The sequence below is a fragment of the Haliotis cracherodii genome, unplaced genomic scaffold, assembly GCF_022045235.1.
Source record: "Haliotis cracherodii isolate W230 unplaced genomic scaffold, xgHalCrac1.p SCAF_5, whole genome shotgun sequence".
NCBI classification, from domain to species: Eukaryota; Metazoa; Mollusca; class Gastropoda; order Lepetellida; family Haliotidae; genus Haliotis; species Haliotis cracherodii.
This window is the reverse complement of record NW_027266308.1, coordinates 22,892,069-22,914,750: the sequence shown is the minus strand read 5'-3', so window position 1 is coordinate 22,914,750 and position 22,682 is coordinate 22,892,069. Positions and strand designations below refer to the sequence as shown.

Here is a 22,682-nt window from a genome sequence, read left to right as displayed (position 1 = left end):
GGTTCTAAAAATGGCACTAATTACACAGAGTTAATGCCTCAGGTCCACACATGGCACTAATTACACAGAGACAGTGCTTCAGTTCTACAAATGGCACTAGCTACATACAGATAATGCCTCAGTTTTTCAAATGGCACTTATTACAAGGAAACAATGCCTTAGTTCTACAAATGGCACTAATTACACAGAGACAATGCATCAGTTCCACAAATGGGGCTAATTACACAGAGACAATGCCTCGATTCTACAAATGGCAATAATTACATGGAGACAATGCCTCAGTTCTACAAATGGCACGAATTACACGGAGACAATGCCTTAGTTCTACAAATGGCACTAATTACACAGAGACAATGCATCAGTTCCACAAATGGCGCTAATTACACAGAGACAATGCCTCGGTTCTACAAATGGCACGAATTACACAGAGACAATGCCCCAGTTCCACAAATTCCACTAATTACACGGAGACAACGTCTCAGTTCCACAAATGGCACTATTTACACGGAGACAATACCTTAGTTCTACAAATGGCACGAATTACACGGAGACAACGTCTCAGTTCTACACATGGCACTAATTACACAGAGACAACGTCTCAGTTCCACAAATGGCACTATTTACACGGAGACAATACCTTAGTTCTACAAATGGCACTAGTTACCCGGAGACAACGTCTCAGTTCTACACATGGCACTAATTACACAGAGACAACGTCTCAGTTCCACAAATGGCACTATTTACACGGAGACAATACCTTAGTTCTACAAATGGCACTAATTACACGGAGACAATGTCTCAGTTCTACACATGGCACTTATTACACGGAGACAATGTCTCAGTTCTACACATGGCACTAATTACACAGAGACAATGCCTTAGTTCTACAAATGGCACTAATTACACGGAGACAATGTCTCAGTTCTACACATGGCACTAATTACACGGAGACAATGCCTCCGTTCTAAACATGACACTAATTACACAGAGACAATGTCTCAGTTCTACACATGGCACTAATTACACGGAGACAATGTCTCAGTTCTACACATGACACTAATTACACGGAGACAATACCTTAGTTCTACACATGGCACTAATTACACGGAGACAATGTCTCAGTTCTACATATGGCAGTAATTACACGGAGACAATGTCTCAGTTCTACACATGGCACTAATTACACGGAGACCATGCCTCCGTTCTACACATGACACTAATTACACGGAGACAATACCTTAGTTCTACACATGGCACTAATTACACGGAGACAATGTCTCAGTTCTACACATGGCACTAATTACACAGAGACAATGCCTCGGTTCTACACATGGCACTTATTACACGGAGACAATGTCTCAGTTCTACACATGGCACTAATTACACAGAGACAATGTCTCAGTTCTACACATGGCACTAATTACACGGAGACAATGTCTCAGTTCTACATATGGCAGTAATTACACGGAGACAATGTCTCAGTTCTACACATGGCACTAATTACACGGAGACAATGCCTCCGTTCTAAACATGACACTAATTACACAGAGACAATGTCTCAGTTCTACACATAGCACTAATTACATGGAGACAATGTCTCAGTTCTACATATGGCAGTAATTACACGGAGACAATGTCTCAGTTCTACACATGGCACTAATTACACGGTGACAATGCCTCCGTTCTACACATGACACTAATTACACGGAGACAATGCCTCAGTTCTACAAATGGCACTAATAATACAAATAATATTAATATTACTAGAAATAGGTAAGGCATTTTAACGTTGCCCAGAGTACAATTTCCCGCCTTTGCGTACGATATCGGTGACATTGCCCACTAGAGGTCGCATCAGATGAGGAAGACCCAGTATCAAGTGGGCAGCCCAGGATCGGGACATCTGGTTCCTACATCTTCGACACAGTACACTCGCTTAAACGATCCGTAATTGCACAGACAGTCCGTAAATGATTACAAGCTGCCGGAATCCGAGAAAGACGGTCCGACGTTTGTGCTCTTTCACGTCAACGTGATCAACTTCAGCTTCCCCAACGTCGGTCTAGCATTTGGTTTAGTGACGAATCCGTTTTTCTGCTTCAAGGGAGACACGGGCAGATCCGTGGGTATGGGCGAGGGAATGAGTGTTATACCGGATGTTGCGTACAAGAAGTCTACAGATTCGGCGGAGGAAGTGTCAAGGATTTGGAAAGACATCTCTTTTGGGCGAGGGGGGCACGGGTGGCCCAGTCGTCTAAGGCACCGCGATTCGCTGTGCAGATTTGCGTCCCTTAGGCACGCCAGAAACCTATGATTGTGGGTTCGAATCCCGATTATGTTTCTAACTTTGTCAGCACTCACTCTTTTGGGCGAAGAGCAGATATTGTTTAAAAATTCATGGCAACGCAGCAAGTGTGCGTCGGCGTGAGGAGTTTTTACGGCCTCTCTTTGTCCCAGCTGTGCAAGCACCAGGCGCCGTTTTAGAGCAAGACAGTGATCGTCCCCACACAGCAAACATCTGTGCTTTTTCTCTGAGAGTACAGAACATAAAAGTACTCATGTGGTTGTAATTTATTGTGACTATCCTGACTATCCATGGGAAGGTAGTTGCCTTCTCTATCTCAAAACCCACAGTTCATGGCATAAGGGATATTTCTTTGTTTTTATTCTTTTCATCCTCTTCTATCGTTATGCAAAACAAAACAATCATTCCAGTTGGTACATAACTTTATTTCAAGAGAAAGATGGATTGATAATACATGGGAGTAAATGATAAAATACATATGGTTTCCGCTAATTGTAGAGGCCTAGCCGCAAAGACAAAACGAAAAGAAGTCATGAATTTATATAGAAAAAGGAAATTCTCTATCATTTGTTTGCAAAATGTTCATATTTCCACCGATAATGAAATTCTTATGAAAAATGAATGGGGTCTTGATGGTGTTATTGCACGGTACAAGTCAAATGCACGACGTGTAGCAACCTTGAATATAAGATACACAAGACTTATATTGACGATAATGGTAATTAAAATATTTTTTACATTACGGTTGACGGTATAAAGTTTAAGCTCACCACAGTGTATGGTCCAAACTCCGATCACCCTTTATTTTACAAAACATTATTTGCAAAAAATGATTATATGGGTATATGACTCTTTAGTAATATACCGCCTTCGTGGTCTAGTGGTAGAGCGTCCGCCCGGAGAGCGGAAGGTCCGGGGTTCGTTCCCCGGCCGCGTCATACCAAAAGACGTTTAAAGATGGTACTTGTTGTTACCCTGTCTGGCGCTCGGCATTAAAGGGCTAAAACGAGGACTGGTCGGATCGGAGTCAGTATACTGTGTCTGAGTGGGGTATTCATGTTAAACTGTGGCATGGTATCTCAGTGAGCTAGCACTATAAATCGGCATCAGTCCGGACTAGTACAAGCAGCCACACAAACACATACACGTACATGCACGTCGCTATATAAGTGCAATAATCTTGGACGCGACGTTAAACCCAATTTCACCTGACCTCACCTGTAGTAATATGTCGTGATTGGAACTTTGTCCTTGATCCTTCAATAGACTTACAAAACTATAAAAATATGAATAAACCTAATGCAAGAAAATGAGTCTTAGATAAAATTGAATCATTAAACCTAATAATCATTCAACTCCTATTCGAAACAAAAAGATTAAAGAAGAAAGACCTATTAATATCAATTGGTTTTGAAAAAGCCTTTGACACAGTTTCTAAACGCTTCATTATGAAGGTTCTAGATAAATTTGGTTTTGGAACTTATATGCAAACATGGGTAAAGATCTTGATCTCAAATTCTACTTCTTGTGTCATACAAAACGGTCACTTGTCATCATTTTTCAGCAACGAGAGAGGATATAGACAAAGAGATCCGATTTATCCATATTTGTTTCTCTTTGTCGCAGATATACTTGGGATAATGATAAGACAAAATACAAATATATAAGGTATAGTGCTTGGAGAAAGTGAGCACGTAATAGGTCAATATGCAGATGACACCGAACTATTTTTAGCTGGTTCGGCAACGTCTCTACATGAAGTAGTACGTACACTAAGTACGTTCTATAGAATGTCTGGCTTACAAATGAATACTGACCAAACTAAAGCGTATGGTTAGGTTCAATGGCAGGGTGTTCTCTCACACTATGTTCTGATGTTCTGATTTGACGTTGGACATAACGCTGATTTGAAAAAAACCCTTTTGGTTATCAAAACTAGATATATCTTACAGTTGTTACAATGTATCAAAGATGAACTTCCATCCTGTATATTTTTTCCATGATGTATACCATGTAATTTGATGGTTCTTATAATACGATTACTCTGTACCCTCTGGACTGAATAAAAAAAAAGCAACAAAAAAACCCTCTACAAATGGATCTGTTGGTCAGACTCGGTGACTTATTGATTGCATGTCATCGTATGCCATTTGCATTAATCGATTGCACATGATGTCAATCACTGGATTGTTTGGTTCAGACTCGATTATTTACAGTTCGATGTCAAATAACTTGAAAGAAAACAGAGTGCGACGTTAAACAACACGCGCAAAACAATGCTCTACAATTCACCTCGGTGTGTGTCTGTTCCAGTGAGTATTGTTGTGTGTGGGGTAAATACACTCATTCGCTCAAAGGGTAAACAAGACGCATACACACTTGAATGGTTGGCAGCATATAGTTAAGGAAGAGAATTTGTGGATGTCAACTTATTTATTATCATGAACACTACGTTTTGGAGTATATACTAACTCCTTCATCATGTGAAACAAACCTTCATTTCTCTTTCTTATTTGTATCACTTCTAAATGCCATTCCAAGACTAGAATGAAGTGTTTTTTACCTGTGAGACAATGTGTCGGAAGAACTACTCTTCACAATATTCATGCCCTAATTTACACTTTAAAACACACGTACTGGTTATCATTTTCGAGTCGTTAAAATACGACAGCAATGTTTTGAGATGAGCCCGATTGTTACAAGGACAGATAACTGCCACACGTCCTCCACAACTGACGAAGGCGTGTATCAGTCTCACGTCTCAACCATGCCGATCTCGAAGGATTCATTTGGTAAAACTGCAGAAGGCGAGGAGGTTACAAGGTAACATGAGATGGTCAATGTTAATGACGTGTACATGCAAAAGTGTGATCATTTAAGGCAATCGTCCTGCGTCCAGTGATATTTGTGTAAATGGGTCAGGGACAGTGTTATCACAGCTGATGAAGTCAGAAAATCTAGGACACCCCCATATGGTCATGCAAATTGTAGGAATCTTCTATATAACCCTAATGCTTCTGTAAAGGAATGGATTGACCGTCATTCCTGCATATGGTTGTTCTGGAACATACACAGGCTTACAATAAGAATGCAATCGTTCTTATATATATACAGGATTAGCATATTGTTGTTCATCATGTACATTTTTAACCTGGACATGTAGATAACGTGTAGTCTTTTTTCAGTGAGTGAGTGCTTACTTAGATAAACAGTTCGGTCATATTATTTGCAGATCTGCTTCATATTTTCTAGTCAACATCATACCTGAGAATGCATTTCCATATATTGCAAAATATATTCATTTCACCAACTGCTACAAGCCACACGTAGAATGTTCTATTGTTGTGACATGATGTTTGATACCCCTGTAACACTAGACTTGGCTTCCTTGGGGTTATCCCGTGAGCACGCTGAAAAAACATTGGAGCCGTCAACAATGACAATCGTTGTTCATGCTATCAACCACTGGTGTGTCTCGCCCAGGTTTTGTTATTTAATTGTTGCCTTGATCACAGGGTATACCAATCTGAACCCTACTAGGTCTGCATGGCGCCCAGTGGCACTTCCCTCGGTGCCACCTAACTGTCCCGCCTGTCTTGGATGTACTGGTGAAGTGTATCAGACATACAGGAACATGTCAGTATTCAACGTTCATGGGCGTCTGTAACTAGCAAAGAAAAACGTCTTTTTAGATACACGTTCCAGAACAAGAACGACGTCATCGTGAGAGTCCTAGATTATGGCGGCATCATCACTGACATCATCGTCCCGGACAGAAAGGGCAAGATGGAGGACGTCAACCTCGGCTTTGATGATATGGAAGGTAGGCAGAGGATAGGGGATATTTTACTTGATTGTCTATGACTACATACATAACAATTACATTGTATGTATATATTCTCTTTTACAATATAAGTATATCGATAATATGAAAAACCCTTCACATTAATAGATCCCCATCATATTCTTAGATCATCTCATGTTCCTCATTTCTTACATGACACAAGGCTATGCTGGGGGCAGATATATGGGTGCTCTGATTGGTCGAGTCGCTAACAGGATCGCAGGTGGACAGTTCAGTCTCGAAGGCACCTCCTATTCTCTGGCTGTCAACAAAGGACCCAACAGTCTACATGGGGGAAAGAGAGGATTTGACAAGGTCAGTTGTAGGTCTGTGACGGTGGCCGATTCTTTGGCTACACAACGATGAACTCAACAGCATTCCCTCTCCATGCGATCTCTCAATTGGAAATGTGGTGAAAGAAATACGTCTCAATCTACTGTTTGTCTCTTGGCCATCTTCCCGAGGCCATCTTTCCTCGCTTGATTTGATGCACCTCGCGATGTACCCGTTTTATCCCAATATAGACCTTGATGATCGATCAGATCGTCTTTTACCGGGCGACGCCATTTTGTTTGAAACAAATGCAAGTGATGGAATCGGATTGGTCCATAGGACCACTGGAGGTGCTACGATCGAGCCCAGGAATTCGAGCCTAGTTCCAAGGGTGGAAACTGGACTTTTAAAGTCAGTTAACTCTCTTGCCTCGGGGAGATGTCTCTTGGCTGACAGGAAACACTAGTCGTGTGTCCTAAATACAGATAGCAGAACATGTCAGGTTGTAAACGAATGTAACATGTGTCACTATCCATTTTCCTCATTATCGTAGTCTGAGTAACCCGTTGTGAAGAATGTAGTTACTTGCAGATGTTACTTACTTATGGTCTGCCAATATGTTTAATCCATCATGTTGCAAAACTTCTAGAGATTCTGGGAGGCTAAGGTTGATGGAAACAGACTGAGCCTGAAATATGTCAGCCCTGACGGTGAGGAGAACTACCCAGGGGAGGTAACTCTGACAGTCACATACGAACTGACAGATGAGAATGAGTTGATCATCGACTACACGGCAACATCGACCAAGGCAACACCTGTCAACTTCACCAACCACGCTTACTTCAATCTGGGAGGACATGTGAGTTGCTATGGTTGTTTCAACTCTTCAGGACATGTCGGTTTGCATTGTAATAATAATATGCCAGTACATATTTGTTGATTGGAATATTGATATCAAAGTACTAAGAAAAAACTTCAGACACCGATGGGATTATGGGGATCTCGTAGCTTCTGGATTCGAAGAGTAACCACGAATGTGAACCTTGTCCTTGGAGCACCGAACAGTGCCACCACATTGTGACGTGTCCTCAGTGACGCATGACATTATATCGGGGGCTACTGTGGTCTTATAGTGATATTGTGTGGCTTAATTCGCTAACACCTGGCTGATCCCTGCGTATATTATTCACCATGGTTTTGCCTTTTACGTCAATGTTGTTGTATTGCTAATGAGTTTGGAAATGGTATGTCACACAGGTATGAACCTGCAAGTCGTTCCTCGAACGGTACTTTGCTTATTCATGGTTCTTCGTGACAATAGCAAGTTCACGGCTAAGGCTTTAGGAGACATCAACAGTTGAAGATTTGACGTATTAATGTTTGCTACACTGAGTGTTCTTACGTTCTTAGGACGGTCGTGTAGCATAGTGGTTAAAGCGTTCGCTCGTCACGCCGAAGACCCGGGTTCGATTCCAGACATGGGTACAATGTGTGAAGCCCATTTCTGATGTCCCCCGCCACGATATTGCTGGAATATTGCTAAAAGCGGCGCAAAATCAAGCTCACTCTTACGTTCTTTACGTTCGTGATAATCCTGAGGACACGTATCAGTCATGTTGTATGTTTTCATTTGTCAGGGTTCAGGGAAAGTTGACGATCATGTTGTACAACTCAATGCAGAGTCTTTCGTACCTGTGGATGACAACGCGATTCCAACAGGTAAATCTGTAACTATTGGCCACGATGTGGTTATATAATGTTTGACATGGGTAGAGACGATTTTCTGATGATCTGACGATCCACTTATAACCACGTCCTACTGTATTCTATGGAATTTTCCAGGCGAGATCCGGAGAGTGGAGGGAACAGAATGGGATCTGAGGTCCCCTGTACGTCTTGGGGACCGGCTTGGACAGGTGCCCGGTGGAAAGGGATTTGACCACAACTTCAACCTGTCCGTGTCTGGTGAAAGGCGTCTTGCAGCAAGGTGGGGACTTTGGAATCTTACCATTTCTGCTCCAATGGGTAAATACGTTAACAGGATATTTCCACATCATGTATGAGCCTTGCAACGTCCATTAGGAAATGATAATGCGTGGATAGATATACCTGTTAGGCCTGTTCAATCTACTGTTGGTATCGCCTTTTTCGGAATCAGGCATAATTGTGTTTTACCATTCGCCCGTCCGTATCTGCAGGGCAAAGAAGCAACCATTTCCAAACCACCCTTCAAATAATCGGAGAAACCAGTGAACCCAGTAGTTATCTGTTGTCTCGTATCTCTAGGTTTAAGTAAAACAGGTTACACACATTTCTGAAATACATTTATCGTTTTTATGAGATTACAGTGTGACTGAACCAAATAATGCAGTGACAAAGTGTGAACTCAAGGTATCAGGCTATGTACTATTGGCACTCATTGTGGCTCGATCTAATTGGATAACTTGAAACAGTAGATGGTCCAAATGACTTCGAGTTAACGAGTGTTTGTTGTTGTTCCTTTTTTTTGGAAACTAGCATTTTGATATACAAAGATGGTGGCTGATTGCAGAGTGGAGCACCCGCCGAGTGGGAGGTGGATGGAGTGCCACACCACGGAGCCAGGAGTTCAGTTCTACACCGGTTTCTTCATTAAAGATCTGAAAGGGAAAGAAGGGGCCAATTACTCCCAATTTGGTGGATTCTGTCTGGAGGCTCAGCACTACCCTGACAGCATCAATCAGGTGGGTCAGCACTACCTTGTCCGCATCAAACAGGTGGGTCAGCACTACCCTGACAGCATCAATCAGGTGGGTCAGCACCTGACTGCATCAATCAGGTGGGTCAGTACTACCCCGACAGCTTCAATCAGGTGGGACAGCACTACTCTGACATCGTCAATCAGGTGGGTCAGAACTACCCTGACATCGTCAATCAGGTGGGTCAGCACTACTCTGACATCGTCAATCAGGTGGGTCAGAACTACCCTGACATCGTCAATCAGGTAGGTCAGCTCAAGCCTGACAGCACCAATCGGGTGGGTCAGCACTACCCCGACAGCATCAGTCAGGTGGGTCAGCACTACCCTGACAGCATCAATCAGACATGAGAGATAGTATATGCATCTCCAGCACTATCAAGGGGTAGGCCAGATTGTTTCTTGGGTCTCAAGCACATTATTGTAGTAGGTCAGATATGACCCTGGGTATCCAGGATTACCAGGGGATATACATGCATGTATATGGATAAATTCACAAAATAATCACACCATACGAACACATGTTTCAGTTTTATCTTCAGTATAGAACAATTCGTGTCGTGTGATTATTTTTTAAACTCGTGATATATGTGCTCATATAAAACACACATTAACACCATCACGTGTCCCACTGTTTTAGCCAAGCTTCCCCAACAGCGTTCTACGTCCCGGGGAGATATACCGGCAGACGACATCGTATACTTTTGGTGTCAGCAACTGAGGAGAGGAAACTAGAGTCCTCCAAGCCGTGTCACATTCAGTCTTCACACACCGCTATTTTATACTTGAGTGTAGCATAATTGAATAATACGGTGTGCGTTGGTCTTTTTTACCTGAGGCCTAATTCAACTGGTTGTTATAAATGTTAAGAACACTTTGTAGTTCCAACTGAAGCGTTTTTCTTATAATTACACTTTGAATTGTCTTGGTGTTTGGTTTGTTTTTTACATGCTGCTGGAATGTGTTTATGGCCAGAAGTGTGCCCAATTTCTTATTTTACCTATCGGTATGTTGCCAGGAGAGAGCCTAGCTGTCGGGAAGTGATCTTCTGAAAACTGCCTTTCTCGGTGCTTTTTCCTGACTTAACCTTCATAGTTGTTTACAGCGGCCTGGTTTCAAACTGTTGCTATAACGAAGTGAAGGTTTGAACCTTCCTTGCGACATGGAGCTCGTAACTCTCTTAACTTCTTGGTGCCCGTTGCCTTCTTCTCAATGCCTGTACCGATGTCAGATGTGTTCTGGCAATACCCTGAGTACAGAGGATTAGTCTTACATACTGACAACTGAAATTCATGTAAACACTGCAGACGACCAAAAGGAACTGGTTAATATATCTTTGAAACAGGAGAGAGGTGGGAGTTCACCAACTTAGGTGTTCAACCATTGAACGTGCTCAGACATGTCATGTATAGATGATCTTCCCGAGGCAAGGGAGTTAACTGACTGTAAAAGTCCAGTTTCCACCCTTGCCGAACTAGGCTGGAATTCCGGAGCTTTACATTTTGGCTGGACAAACGAGTCCAATGCATAGTCCAATCAATATCGCGTAACGAACTAGACATGCAGATTGCGGTCGACTGCAGGATTTGCAAAGCATGTGTTCCGCAAACTGGGCGTCGACAGATTTCGCAAATCTTGTCATGTTTTTAATGAAGGTATTCAAATGATTTGATGCACTCCGCGGGGTAAGACCTGTTTTATTACAATATAGATCTTGGTTAACGATCAGATCGTCTTCACTGTGCGTCGCCATTTTGTTTAAAGAAAATGCAAGTGAGATATGGAATCTGATTGGTCAATAGGAGGGACAAACAAGGGACACTAGCCACCGATGTCGCTGCGATAGAGTAAAATTCTAGCCAAATTCGAGGGTGGAAACAGGACTTTTATAATCAGTTAACGCCCTTGCCTCGGAAAGATGTGTATAGATTGAATGATCAATATGGCACTTGTATAGATGACACAAAAACGTTCACCTGTGGGACCTGATGATAAAGTGGGTCACTGAGTCGGCTTTAGTAGGTTCTGTTTGTTTGTTTTGTTTGTTTGTTGTTATACGTGCCACACTCAGCAATATTCCTGCTATAAAACGGCTATATAACGCTCGATACTGAAAGTTATTCGTCAGGTAGGAACAGCCTGTCATTATATATGACGAAAATGCTTTGAGATGAGCCCTACTGTCACAAGGGCAGATAACTGCCTCACGTCCTCCACAACTGACCAGTGCGTGTGTCAGTCTGTCTCACAACATCAACCATGCCGATCACGAAGGATTCATTTGGTAAAACTACAGAAGGCGAGGAAGTTACAAGGTGACATGACTGGAGTGTTTAGTTCAGGGATGTGCGTATGTACCATCTGATGTTTGAAGTCTACGTAGGGAGACTAAGGCTGTTTTGAAGGGGTCGTGATTAGGTTATCAGACAGGCACTCCAGGATACACACTGATAGTTAATTTATCGCTGCGAACAGTGAAACCCAGTTTCAAGAGATAATAGCAACTACTATACTTTAACATAGACTTACGGCAGTCGTATTGCTGACATCTCTTTGTAGAGCGAACTTGTATCGAGTTTTGCGGTACTACGGAGTGAAATGTGGCTGTTTTGTGCCGCAATCAGCAATAGTTCAGCTTCATAATTGTGGTGTGTAAATTTTCGAGCATGGTTGTTGTTAGAATAAACAAGGGTGGTCGCTGTCAGCTTAATGTCGGCCAGGTCAAGCACTGTGACCAAACAATCTTCATTAGTTTTTCCTTGCCTTTGCATGTGTTTGTGTCGCGCGACATGATACGCTCACCTTTTCCCGAACACCTGGTATCATTCATAAACACATACTTATAATAAAGTCGGAATCGTGCAGTAAAGATTTCTTATGATGATGAAAATGCGGAGTGACGATAATTGATGATCCGAAAAGGATTTGTCTTGAACCATAAGGCTTCGATTGAATGATATATCTAGTTAATAAAAGGCTTTACCGTAATGTTTCCGATAAATGGATGGGCAAGTTCTTTATATTATGCATTCTCTGGAACTAGACGAAACACGTGTTAAATATCCATACATACAGGTAACATTTTAAATATCTATCTTATGTCAGTGTCGGAATGTTTACCTAGATATTAATTAGGTATGTGAATGTTTTCTGTGATATTCACATACTGTTTTGAGTTGAGAATTATAACTCAACCCTACTAGTCCTTCATAAGTAATAGTGGCATTAGTCACGGGACCGCCGCTTCGCCTGGATAACAATGGACGTGTTGGTGCTCCACGGGAGTGGAATGTGGATGGTCCAGCAAAGTTGGGAAGGAACATCTCATTTATACTCATAAAACCCGCAAAGCCAGATTTGTGTAAGGTGGGAAAATACATTTATACGAGGAACCGTACAAGGTATTGAGCCTAAATGTTGTAGAACGCTAGGTGATTGTAGTCATCTCAGTTATCGGTATAAAGGAAACGTCCAAGGTGAAGGTCAGCTACCATCAATAACGCGTATGTCCTCCGTTGGAATCGATAGCGGCCTGACATCTCCTGCCCATGGAAGAAACGAGTATGCGAATCACATCCTAGGGAATGGTATTCCCACTCGGCCTGCAACGCAAAAGCCAACTGTTGCAATGCCTTGGGCTGTGGTTGACGTCGGCGTAGCCTTCTATCCCATTCATCCCACAGGTGCTCTATCGGGTTCAAATTCGGGGATTTGGAGGGCCGGGGGAGAACATCAACGTTGTCATTGTGTAGACAGACTCTTGCGATCCGTGATGTATGTGTCCTGTTGGAATACACCGTTGCCGTTGGCTGCAATTGGGAGGACGTGTGGTATTGTTGAGCCTTAAGATTTCCCTGGTTATGGACCAAACCTGTCCTGCCATGATGAGAGATAGCCGCCCACATCATAAAGCTACCCCCACTAAACCTGTCCACTTCCTGTACGCAGTTTCCAGCGTAACATTCTCTCCGGCGTCTGCAGACCCATCCCACGCCGGAGGAGAAATCTTGATTCGTCGCTGGACCAGACATCTCTCCATCGCAGTGGAGACAATATCCTGTGTTGACGACACCATTGCAGTCGTTGTTGACGATGTTGTCGACTCAATATGACGCGCCGAACAGGACGTCTTGCTCGTAGACCTGCTGCTCTTAAACGGTTTCGTACGGTATGGTCGGAGATTCTGCGCAGTCCTGTTATTTGAGATGCGGTTGAGGTGGCTGTGGTCTTCCTTTCACGTAGGTGGCGCAGTCGGATGTAGCGATTTTGGGCGGTGTCGGATACGCTTCAATACCGTTCATAGTGCTGCTGCATTGGCTAATTTTGATTTTATGGCCCAAAATATCTTTATTGCGTTTCTTTTTTTTTAAGAGTATATGTTATGTCCGGACATGTTTTCTCTGTTTAAATGTGCAGATTGGTTTGATCTTTGGCTCGTCACACCAAAGACACATGTGTGAAGCCATTTATTCTTGTCCTATGTCGAGATAAAACTGGCGTAAAACCATGATCACTGACATGCACCGCTTTGTGTTGGTCAAAGTTGTGATTTCCAAACGCGGCTGAATAAAGTACACCAAGGTGGACATGCTTGCGCATGTTCTGCTTGGTCTGCTTGTCCGTCTTGGTCTGCTTGGTGTGCTTGTCCGTCTTGGTCTGCTTGGTCTATTTGGCCTTCTTGGCCTTCTTGGTCTGCTTAGCCTTCATGGTCTGCTTGGTCTATTTGGCCTTCTTGGCCTTCTTGGTCTGCTTGTCCGTCTTGGTCTGCTTGGTCTATTTGGCCTTCTTGGTCTGCTTAGCCTTCTTGGTCTGATTGGTCTATTTGGCCTTCTTGGCCTTCTTGGTCTGCTTAGCCTTCTTGGTCTGCTTGGTCTATTTGGCCTTCTTGGTCTGCTTGTCCGTCTTGGTCTGCTTAGTCTATTTGGCCTTCTTGGTCTGCTTGGCCATCTTGGTCTGCTTGTTCTGCTTGTGCGTCTTGGTCTGCTTGGTTTGCTTAGCCTTCTTGGTCTGCTTGGTCTATTTTGCCTTCTTGGCCTTCTTGGTCTGCTTGGTCTGTTTGGTATGCTGGGCCTGCTTGGTCTGCTTGGCCTTCTTGGTCTGCTTGGTCTGCATGTTACAATGGAGCTTGAAGAGTCTACGTTTCACTGTTCCAGATACACGTTCCAGAACAAGAACAACGTCATCGTGAGAGTCCTAGATTATGGCGGCATCATCACTGACATCATCGTCCCGGACAGAAAGGGCAATAAGGAGGACGTCAGCCTCGGCTTTGATGATATGGAAGGTAGGCTCGAAATAGCAACACATTTCGCATAATTGTCGAGGACACGTTGCACATTGTAGAAGTGTCTACAACGAATGTTACTTAAACACAATAAACACCATTAGATCTGTCAAGGTCTGTTAAAAATATTGTAAGAAACGATATTGTGTACAAATGTGAATTTGCAACGGCAAATTTTCAAGTGAGTTTCGTGGTTAAACGCTTTGAACAGTATTTAACTTATCTAACCACATGCCAGCTTGGAGTAATGCAGATTGTCACCACTTTGGTGATACCCACGAGTATGGGTATGGTGCTAACATACGGTACATGTACCAATAAATAGACCAGAGCGACCCTGGAGTTGAAGCCATGAGTAACGGTTTCTTGCACGCCTTATGGTCGCGATTCCTCACTGATACGTATGACACCCATTCCCTACACGTGTCAATAAATAATCGAGTCTGGACCAGATAATCCAGTGACCTATATCATGAGCATCGATCAACGCAATTGGGATGCAATGACATGCATCAACCAAGTCATCGAGTTTGACCACCCGATCCCATTAGTCGCATCTTAAGACAAGCATGGGATGCTGAAGATGTATTCTAACCCGGATCTTGACGGGTCAGTGTTTACGGTGAGGTGAGGTGAAATTGGGTTTAACGAAGCGTCCAAGATTCTTGCACTTACATGGCGACGTGCATGCACGTGTGTGTGGCTGCTTGTACTAGTCCGGACTGATGCCAATTTATAGTGCTAGCCCAATGAGATACCACGCCGCAGTTTAAGATGAACATCCCACTCAGACACAGTATACTGACTCCAAGCCGAACAGTCCTTGTTTTAGCCCCTCAATGCCTAACGCTAGATAGGGTAACATCAAGTACCATGTTTTAACGTCTTTTGGTAATACGCGGCCGGGGGTCGAACCCCCGACCTTCCGCTCACCTGGTCGACGCTCTACCTCTAGACCACGGAGACGGTCAGATGTTTACGTAACTGAGTATGGGATCAGATGATTAAAATGGTATAAGATTCAAGTGAGATGTGGCAAAGACTGCAGACATATTTCTACTGAAAATATGAATTTCTATCATAGGATACTCCCCTTTTTGCCATACAGTATTATCCCAGCAATAGGAACATCGGCAACGATTTGACTGACTGGAAACCAAAACCTGATGTGAAACTATACACAAAACATATTCTACCGAGTGTACTTTCTTCATGACTAAAGGCTATGCTGCGAGTGGGTACATCGGTGCTCTGATTGGTCGAGTCGCCAACAGGATCGCCGGTGGACAGTTCAGTCTCGAAGGCACCTCCTACTCTTTGGTTGTCAACGATGGACCCAACAGTCTGCATGGAGGAAAGAGGGGATTTGGCAAGGTCGGTGCTGGGCCTCGGTTATGATGCTTACTTGGTCGCAACATATCCTAGATCATAGGTTTCAGCAACGACCATGTGACTAATATTCTATAGAAACTTCTCAGACGACGCCTCGAATTTGTTAGTACAGAATAGTAATGATATTGTCCTGTGCTTAAGGTTCCCCCAACTGTTAGGTGCCTGAGCTGACGTTTAAAAAGTCGTGGTAAACGGCACCGATTCTCTGACGCCGTTCATCCATCTCTTAACAAACGTTCGTCATAGTTGCAACATGTCAATCCATGTTCAAGTGATTCTAGGAAGACATTTAATGATTTACTGTCTCTTTGCTGCCTGGAAACACTAGTCGCATGTCCTTATTACCGATAGCAGAATATGTCAGGTGTTAAACGAATGTAACATGTGTCACAATAAATTTTCTTCTGGCACCAAGGAAGCGCTAGCTGCCTCTCTGTCATAGTCTGAGTCACCGTTAGGAAGAATGTAGTGACATGCAGGGTCTTATCTTCTGCCAGTATGTTTAATTCATCATGTTGCAAAACTTCTAGAGATTCTGGGAGGCTAAGGTTGATGGGAACAGACTGAGCCTGAAATATGTCAGCCCTGACGGTGAGGAGAACTACCCAGGGGAGGTAACTCTGAAAGTCACATACGAACTGACTGATGAAAATGAGCTGATAATCGACTACACGGCAACATCGACTAAGGCAACACCTGTCAACTTCAGCAGCCACGGTTACTTTAACCTTGGAGGACATGTAAGTTGCCATGGTAACTCAGAACTGGGGAGACATGAGATGGGAAAGTGGTCTCAGGCTTGTGTAGAGAGGACTTATGTCTTTTATAAATTATCCTAGGATCGAATCCAAGATGAGCAATATGCCCTGTGCTCAAGGGTTTCATCAAATTGGTTTGAGTCTACGACCTCAATCAACGGTTCTTCTTTCCACTAACACGGTCTGATCTGACTGAAAAGATGCAAACTCAACTCACTCATACACTACTTCAGACACCCCTGTCAGAGTGAGTGAGTGAGTGAATGAGATGATTGTTCGCCGCTTCCAGCAATATTCCAACAATATCACGGCGGGGGACACCAGAAATAGGCTACAGAAATTGTACCCATGTTGGAAATCAAACACGGGTGACAAGGGAACGCTTTAATCACTACCCCACCGCCCCTGTCAGATACTACACGTACTGACAGGGTTAGCAAGAGGAACATCACTACTGAATGTGTCTCTTCAATAGCCCGCAATATAACATTTAGACGCACTGTGTCTTATCCACCCACCCAGTGCAGGCTTGAATAAGGCTCTATATGTTAACAGGCCAGCTTGTGGTAGTTATTACTGTTCTGGCAAACATTAGAAGGACCGCTGCTTCTTTTGTGGCCATTTACTGTTGCTTTATTTATTTATGAGTGAGTTGGAATTAAACCCGCTTTGAACAATATTCCAGTGGAAAGCTGGAAGTGATGCAGATCTCCAACGTTTACCACTTTGGTGAAACCCTCGAGCATAGGTATGGTGCTGACAACCCTAGAAACTTAATCGGGTTAACCGGAATTCGAACCCACGGTCATAGGTTTTTGGCGCGCTCAAGGGACACAACTCTGCACAGCTAATTGCGGCGCCTTAGATGCCTGGGCTGCCCATTCCCTATTCATCAAATATTAATGATCCCGGGCGCTGGGGTAGCCTAGTGGTCACGACGAAGGCCTGGGTTCGATTCCCCACATGGGTACAATGTGTGAAGCCTATTTCTGGTGTCCCCCGCCGTGATATTGCTGGAATATTGCTAAAAGCGGTATAAAACCATACTCACTCACTCATTAACCCGACATACCGTGATATAAGTGAAACATTGTGATAAAGCGGCGTTAAACCCAACACCATCACTCATGGTCCTCAGAGTTGTAAATACTATTACCTCAACATACCATTGGGCACCCATTTACTACTGGCTGGGCATTGGCATATTCTTAAGATCTAACATATCCCCCTTGTTCAAGCAGTACACCTAAGCCAGGGCACACGTGTTAGTCATATTGCATATTTATTTTCTCAGGGCTCGGGGAAGATTCATGATCACGTTGTACAAATCAATGCCGAGTCTTTTTTACCTGTGGATGATTGCGCGATTCCAACTGGTAAGTTGCGTGTTTATCTTTGTGTGCATGTAGATAACACTATGACGACTGTTTGTTTGTTCGTTGTTTAACGCCGCAACCTGCAATAGTCCAGCTATATGACGGCGGAGTGTAAATAATCGAGTCTGGACCAGACATTTAAGTGAACGATATTTTGAGCAACCAGCAACACCGTCGGGGTAGGATGAGACGCAATCAACCAAGTCAGCGAACCTGACCGTCCGATCTGTCGCCTCAGCATAGGTTGCTGGGGACGAGATCCAACACGGAACCCCCACATGGCGATGACGGCTCGTGGTGATGTAATGTTTGACATGGGTAGAGACGATATACTGACGATCTTCTACCACTTATAACCACGTCTTACTGTAGCCTCTGGACTTTTCCAGGCGAGATCCGGAGAGTGGAGGGAACGGAATGGGACCTGAGGTCCCCTGTACGTCTTGGGAACCGGCTTGGAGGGGTGCCCGGTGGAAAAGGATTTGACCACAACTTCAACCTGTCCATGTCCGGAGAAAGGCGTCTTGCAGCAAGGTGGGGACTATGGAAATGATATAAGTATTTTCAATGGGTAAATACGGTAACAGGATGATTCAACATCATGTTGGTATCGTCCATGCGACTCGCATATGTTAAACCTATCGTCTGTTTATCTTTCCGTCGCTATGAAGCCTTCCTTTCATGGATGAATTTCAGAAACAGAAATCAAGCCGAGGCTTGTTTTAGTATAACCACTGGAATGACAATGACCTTAATACACATGCCACCCATGTGTAAACTTTTGGACAATACATTTTCAGTGCAGCTCACTCAAGGTATTTGTTTTATTGAAGCTGCGAAGCAGAGATACCAATAAACCAGATGTTTTGTGCCGACAGAGTGGAGCACCCGCCGAGTGGACGGTGGATGGAGTGCTACACCACAGAGCCAGGGGTGCAGTTCTACACCAGCTTCTATCTGCAGGACCTCGCGGGGAAGGGAGGGGCCAACTACTCCCAGTACGGAGGATTCTGTCTGGAGGCTCAGCACTACCCTGACAGCATCAATCAGATGGGTCAGCACTACCCGACAGTATCAATCAGGTGGGTCAGCACTACCTGACAGCATCAATCAGGTGGGTCAGCACTACCCGACAGCATCAATCAGGTGGGTCAGCACTACCCTGACTCCATCAATCAGATGGGTCAGCACTACCCTGACTCCATCAATCAGATGGGTCAGCACTACCCGACAGTATCAATCAGGTGGGTCAGCACTACCCTGACAACATCAATCAGGTGGGTCAGCACTACCCTCACATCATCAATCAGGTGGGTCAGCGCTACCCTGACATCATCAATCAGGTGGGTCAGCACTACCCTGACAGCATCAATCAGGTGGGTCAGCACTACCCTGACAGCATCAATCAGGTGGGTCAGCACTACCCTGACAGCATCAATCAGGTGGGTCAGTGCTTGACAGCATCAATCAAGTGGGTCAGCACTACCCTGACAGCATCAATCAAGTGGGTCAGTACTACCTTGACAGCATCAATCAGGTGGGTCAGCACTACCCTGACAGCATCAATCAGATGGGTCAGCGCTTAACAGCATCAGTCAGATGGGTCAGCACCTGACAGCATCAATCAGGTGGGTCAGTGCTTGACAGCATCAATCAGGTGGGTCAGCACCTGACAGCATCAATCAGGTAGGTCAGTGCTTGACAGCATCAATCAGGTGGGTCAGCACTACCCTGACAGCATCAATCAGGTGGGTCATCGCTCGACAGCATCAAACAGGTGGGTCAGCACTACCCTCACATCATCAATCAGGTGGGTCAGCATCTGACAGCATCAATCAGGTGGGTCAGCACTACCCTGACAGCATCAAACAGGTGGGTCAGCACTACCCTGACAGCATCAAACAGGTGGGTCAGCACTACCCTGACAGCATCAATCAGGTGGGTCAGCATCTGACAGCATCAATCAGGTGGGTCAGCACTACCCTGACAGCATCAAACAGGTGGGTCAGCACTACCCTGACAGCATCAATCAGGTGGGTCAGCACTACCCTGACAGCATCAATCAGGTGGGTCAGCATCTGACAGCATCAATCAGGTGGGTCAGCACTACCCTGACAGCATCAATCAGGTGGGTCAGCATCTGACAGCATCAATCAGGTGGGTCAGCACTACCCTGACAGCATCAATCAGGTGGGTCATCGCTCGACAGCATCAGTCAGATGGGTCAGAGCATTAATCAGCAACAGCACGGGCACTGTTGAAGTGATAGGCCGTAAAGTGGATGAGTGATTAAGGCTTTGGTCTACACAGAAGAGACAATGACAACGATCACAGAGAACCGGTGTTGTTACCATGCATTATATACTATATATATGCATATATGTTATTACACATATACGACATACATCAACACCGCCATCTCTCCCACTGTTTCAGCCAAGCTTCCCCAACTGCGTTCTACGTCCCGGGGAGACGTACCGGCAGACAACATCGTATACTTTTGGTGTCAGCAACTGAGCAACCAGCGTGCTTCCGAAGTGTACATCATTATCCCGTGTATTGTATCTTATTTCGTCAGTGATAAATACCCACTGTAGGTGCGTTTCGAAAATGACGTCGCCATCGCCTTTTCTATTATCACTGACTGAGCATATAATATATCTCGCTCCTGAGAGTCATCTGATTGGACGCTATTTATAGCGTCGTGTCTTACGAATCAGGCTCATAATGAAGTTATGATGGCCAAAGGGGCATTCATCTTTATTGAATGGAGGCATAATGTACTGAGTAATCAGGACTAGATGTTGTTCCCATGAACAATTGACTTGCCTGTGCATGTGTTTTTGACGGTCCACCCGGTGGGGCAGGATACGCTCACCTTTTTTGCGACCACCTGGTACCATCACTATTTAATAGCGATTCATAAACACATGTTCTTGGAATAGTCGGAATGTTGCAGTCTGCCTTTGGAGGAGATTTCTTGTGGATAAGGAAGGGGGTTTAAGCTTTGTGTACTGGTAGTGTGGGATGAACAACACCTGGCAATGGTATAATCTGATCCACATGACCCCTTGGTTCCACAAAGCGACCTTAACGCCACAACTGTCATAAATCAACGTGAAAGAATGGAAGTTACGCTCGACTTACGGCTAAGATTGATTTGTGGAACGGGACCCTGATCCATATGACCGCTCGAACCCCAAGTCAACCGACCGTTACTCTTAATAACAAACGCTTTGTAATTCCGACTTAAGCGTTTAATCTAATAGCTCCATACATAGGAACATTGTTATTTTTGATTTGTTTGAATAAAACCATTTGATAGACTAGCCTCGAGTTTACATGCTGCAATTATTAAACATCAATAGTCAGCCTCGATTATCCGCCGAAACAGATTCCATTGGGCAGAAACTAATATGAATATGAATGGATCAATGAAAGTCAGTAATAGCACCAGGTGTTCCCGAGGAGGACTGTTCACTGAGAGAACAAACTGCTATGGTTTTGACACTTCATACACCTGACTATAACCCACACATATACAGTTGCATCTAGTTATATGCATACAAAAATACTGCTTTTTATTACAATGTGTGTTTAGAAGACTGTTAAAGCCCCGATGCTACATGTTAACTTGAGTGTGACGAAACAAGACGAAAAAAAACCACTTAGAGTGCCGGAAACCTATGAACCATTTTAGCCCTGACTCGGTCTCTCGGCATCATAACTCGTGCTCGTGGGTTTCACCGAAGTGGTAAACGTCTAAGACCTGCATCCCTTCGAATTGTTCTCCATCAGTAGCTTGACGCCAGATAGAATTTATATACTGTCCAAAGCGCCGTTAAACCTCACTCACTCACTTATAATGTAATTCCATTAAACGTATTTATACTGATATATCTTGATATATATATTAAATTCTGCAACATCCCTATATTTTATAGGTCTTTGATATTTAGTAATTAGACTAAAATGGCAATGGTACTAACACATACATGTCCAGGTGCATGTTGTGCAAGATAACCATAACAAACATCAACATGTTTTTAGAAGCAAACGAAAACGGGCTGGCATTTAATCTTTGTTTTGGACTGTGGTCAGATTGACCCTGACTCTTAAATGGTTATCTAAGAAACCTCACAAACAAGGCTTTTAACCCTTCGCGGTGACGTCTATAATGCTTCAACAATCAATGGTCAAGTGAACCTCAGATATATTCTACCGATTTGAAGAAACAGGGAAATCTCACCATTGGATTAGCTACTCCTTTTTGGCTGTAATCGCATTTCAGCTGATAATCCGCTTACAAGAACAATGGTAGGATATGGTATGGAGTAGTGGACTTTTGTGGACCATGGTCAGACACTTGCTGACAAGGAACAGGTGAACAGCTGGATTTGGCGAGCGTTGTGAAGGAGTCGACATGAACCGAAGTTAGAAAAATTCAGATCGGCCGATTCAGCCCCACGACACTGAGAAGAACTTGAGTATTGGGTCTGCAGTTTCATTCTATGAACACAGCGTTAAGTGTATGAAGGTGGTGCGACTCGTTGTTTCTGAGGCTGGAGACTGATGAAGTGTTGGATCTGGATGTTAGAAATTGGTAGTTCTTGTCTCCTTTGGATTCAGGACACTGACGAGTGATCACGCTTTAAAGAAGAGGTAATCTAATTTGAAATATGCTCTCGTTTGATACCTGTTCGTTATGGAAGA

General features: G+C 43.9%; 2 protein-coding genes across 2 annotated transcripts; both read left to right on the top strand.

Annotated features, from left to right (window-relative positions):
• The first annotated feature begins 5,029 nt into the window (after positions 1–5,029).
• LOC139442499 (galactose mutarotase-like) lies at positions 5,030–10,084 on the top strand. Its single transcript, XM_071223312.1, has 8 exons — positions 5,030–5,128; positions 5,998–6,128; positions 6,313–6,464; positions 7,072–7,281; positions 8,060–8,141; positions 8,265–8,409; positions 8,974–9,145; positions 9,800–10,084. Exons 1-8 carry the CDS (start codon positions 5,073–5,075, stop codon positions 9,878–9,880), a joined length of 1,029 nt encoding a protein of 342 aa, XP_071079413.1. The 5' UTR covers positions 5,030–5,072; the 3' UTR covers positions 9,881–10,084.
• A 1,289-nt stretch (positions 10,085–11,373) lies between these two features.
• Positions 11,374–21,286, top strand: LOC139442501 (galactose mutarotase-like). The gene is made up of 8 exons (XM_071223314.1): positions 11,374–11,474; positions 14,313–14,443; positions 15,666–15,817; positions 16,366–16,575; positions 17,888–17,969; positions 18,359–18,503; positions 18,848–19,040; positions 20,406–21,286. The coding sequence occupies exons 1-8, from the start codon at positions 11,419–11,421 to the stop codon at positions 20,484–20,486; spliced, it is 1,050 nt and encodes a 349-aa protein (XP_071079415.1). The 5' UTR covers positions 11,374–11,418; the 3' UTR covers positions 20,487–21,286.
• The last annotated feature ends 1,396 nt before the right edge of the window (positions 21,287–22,682 follow it).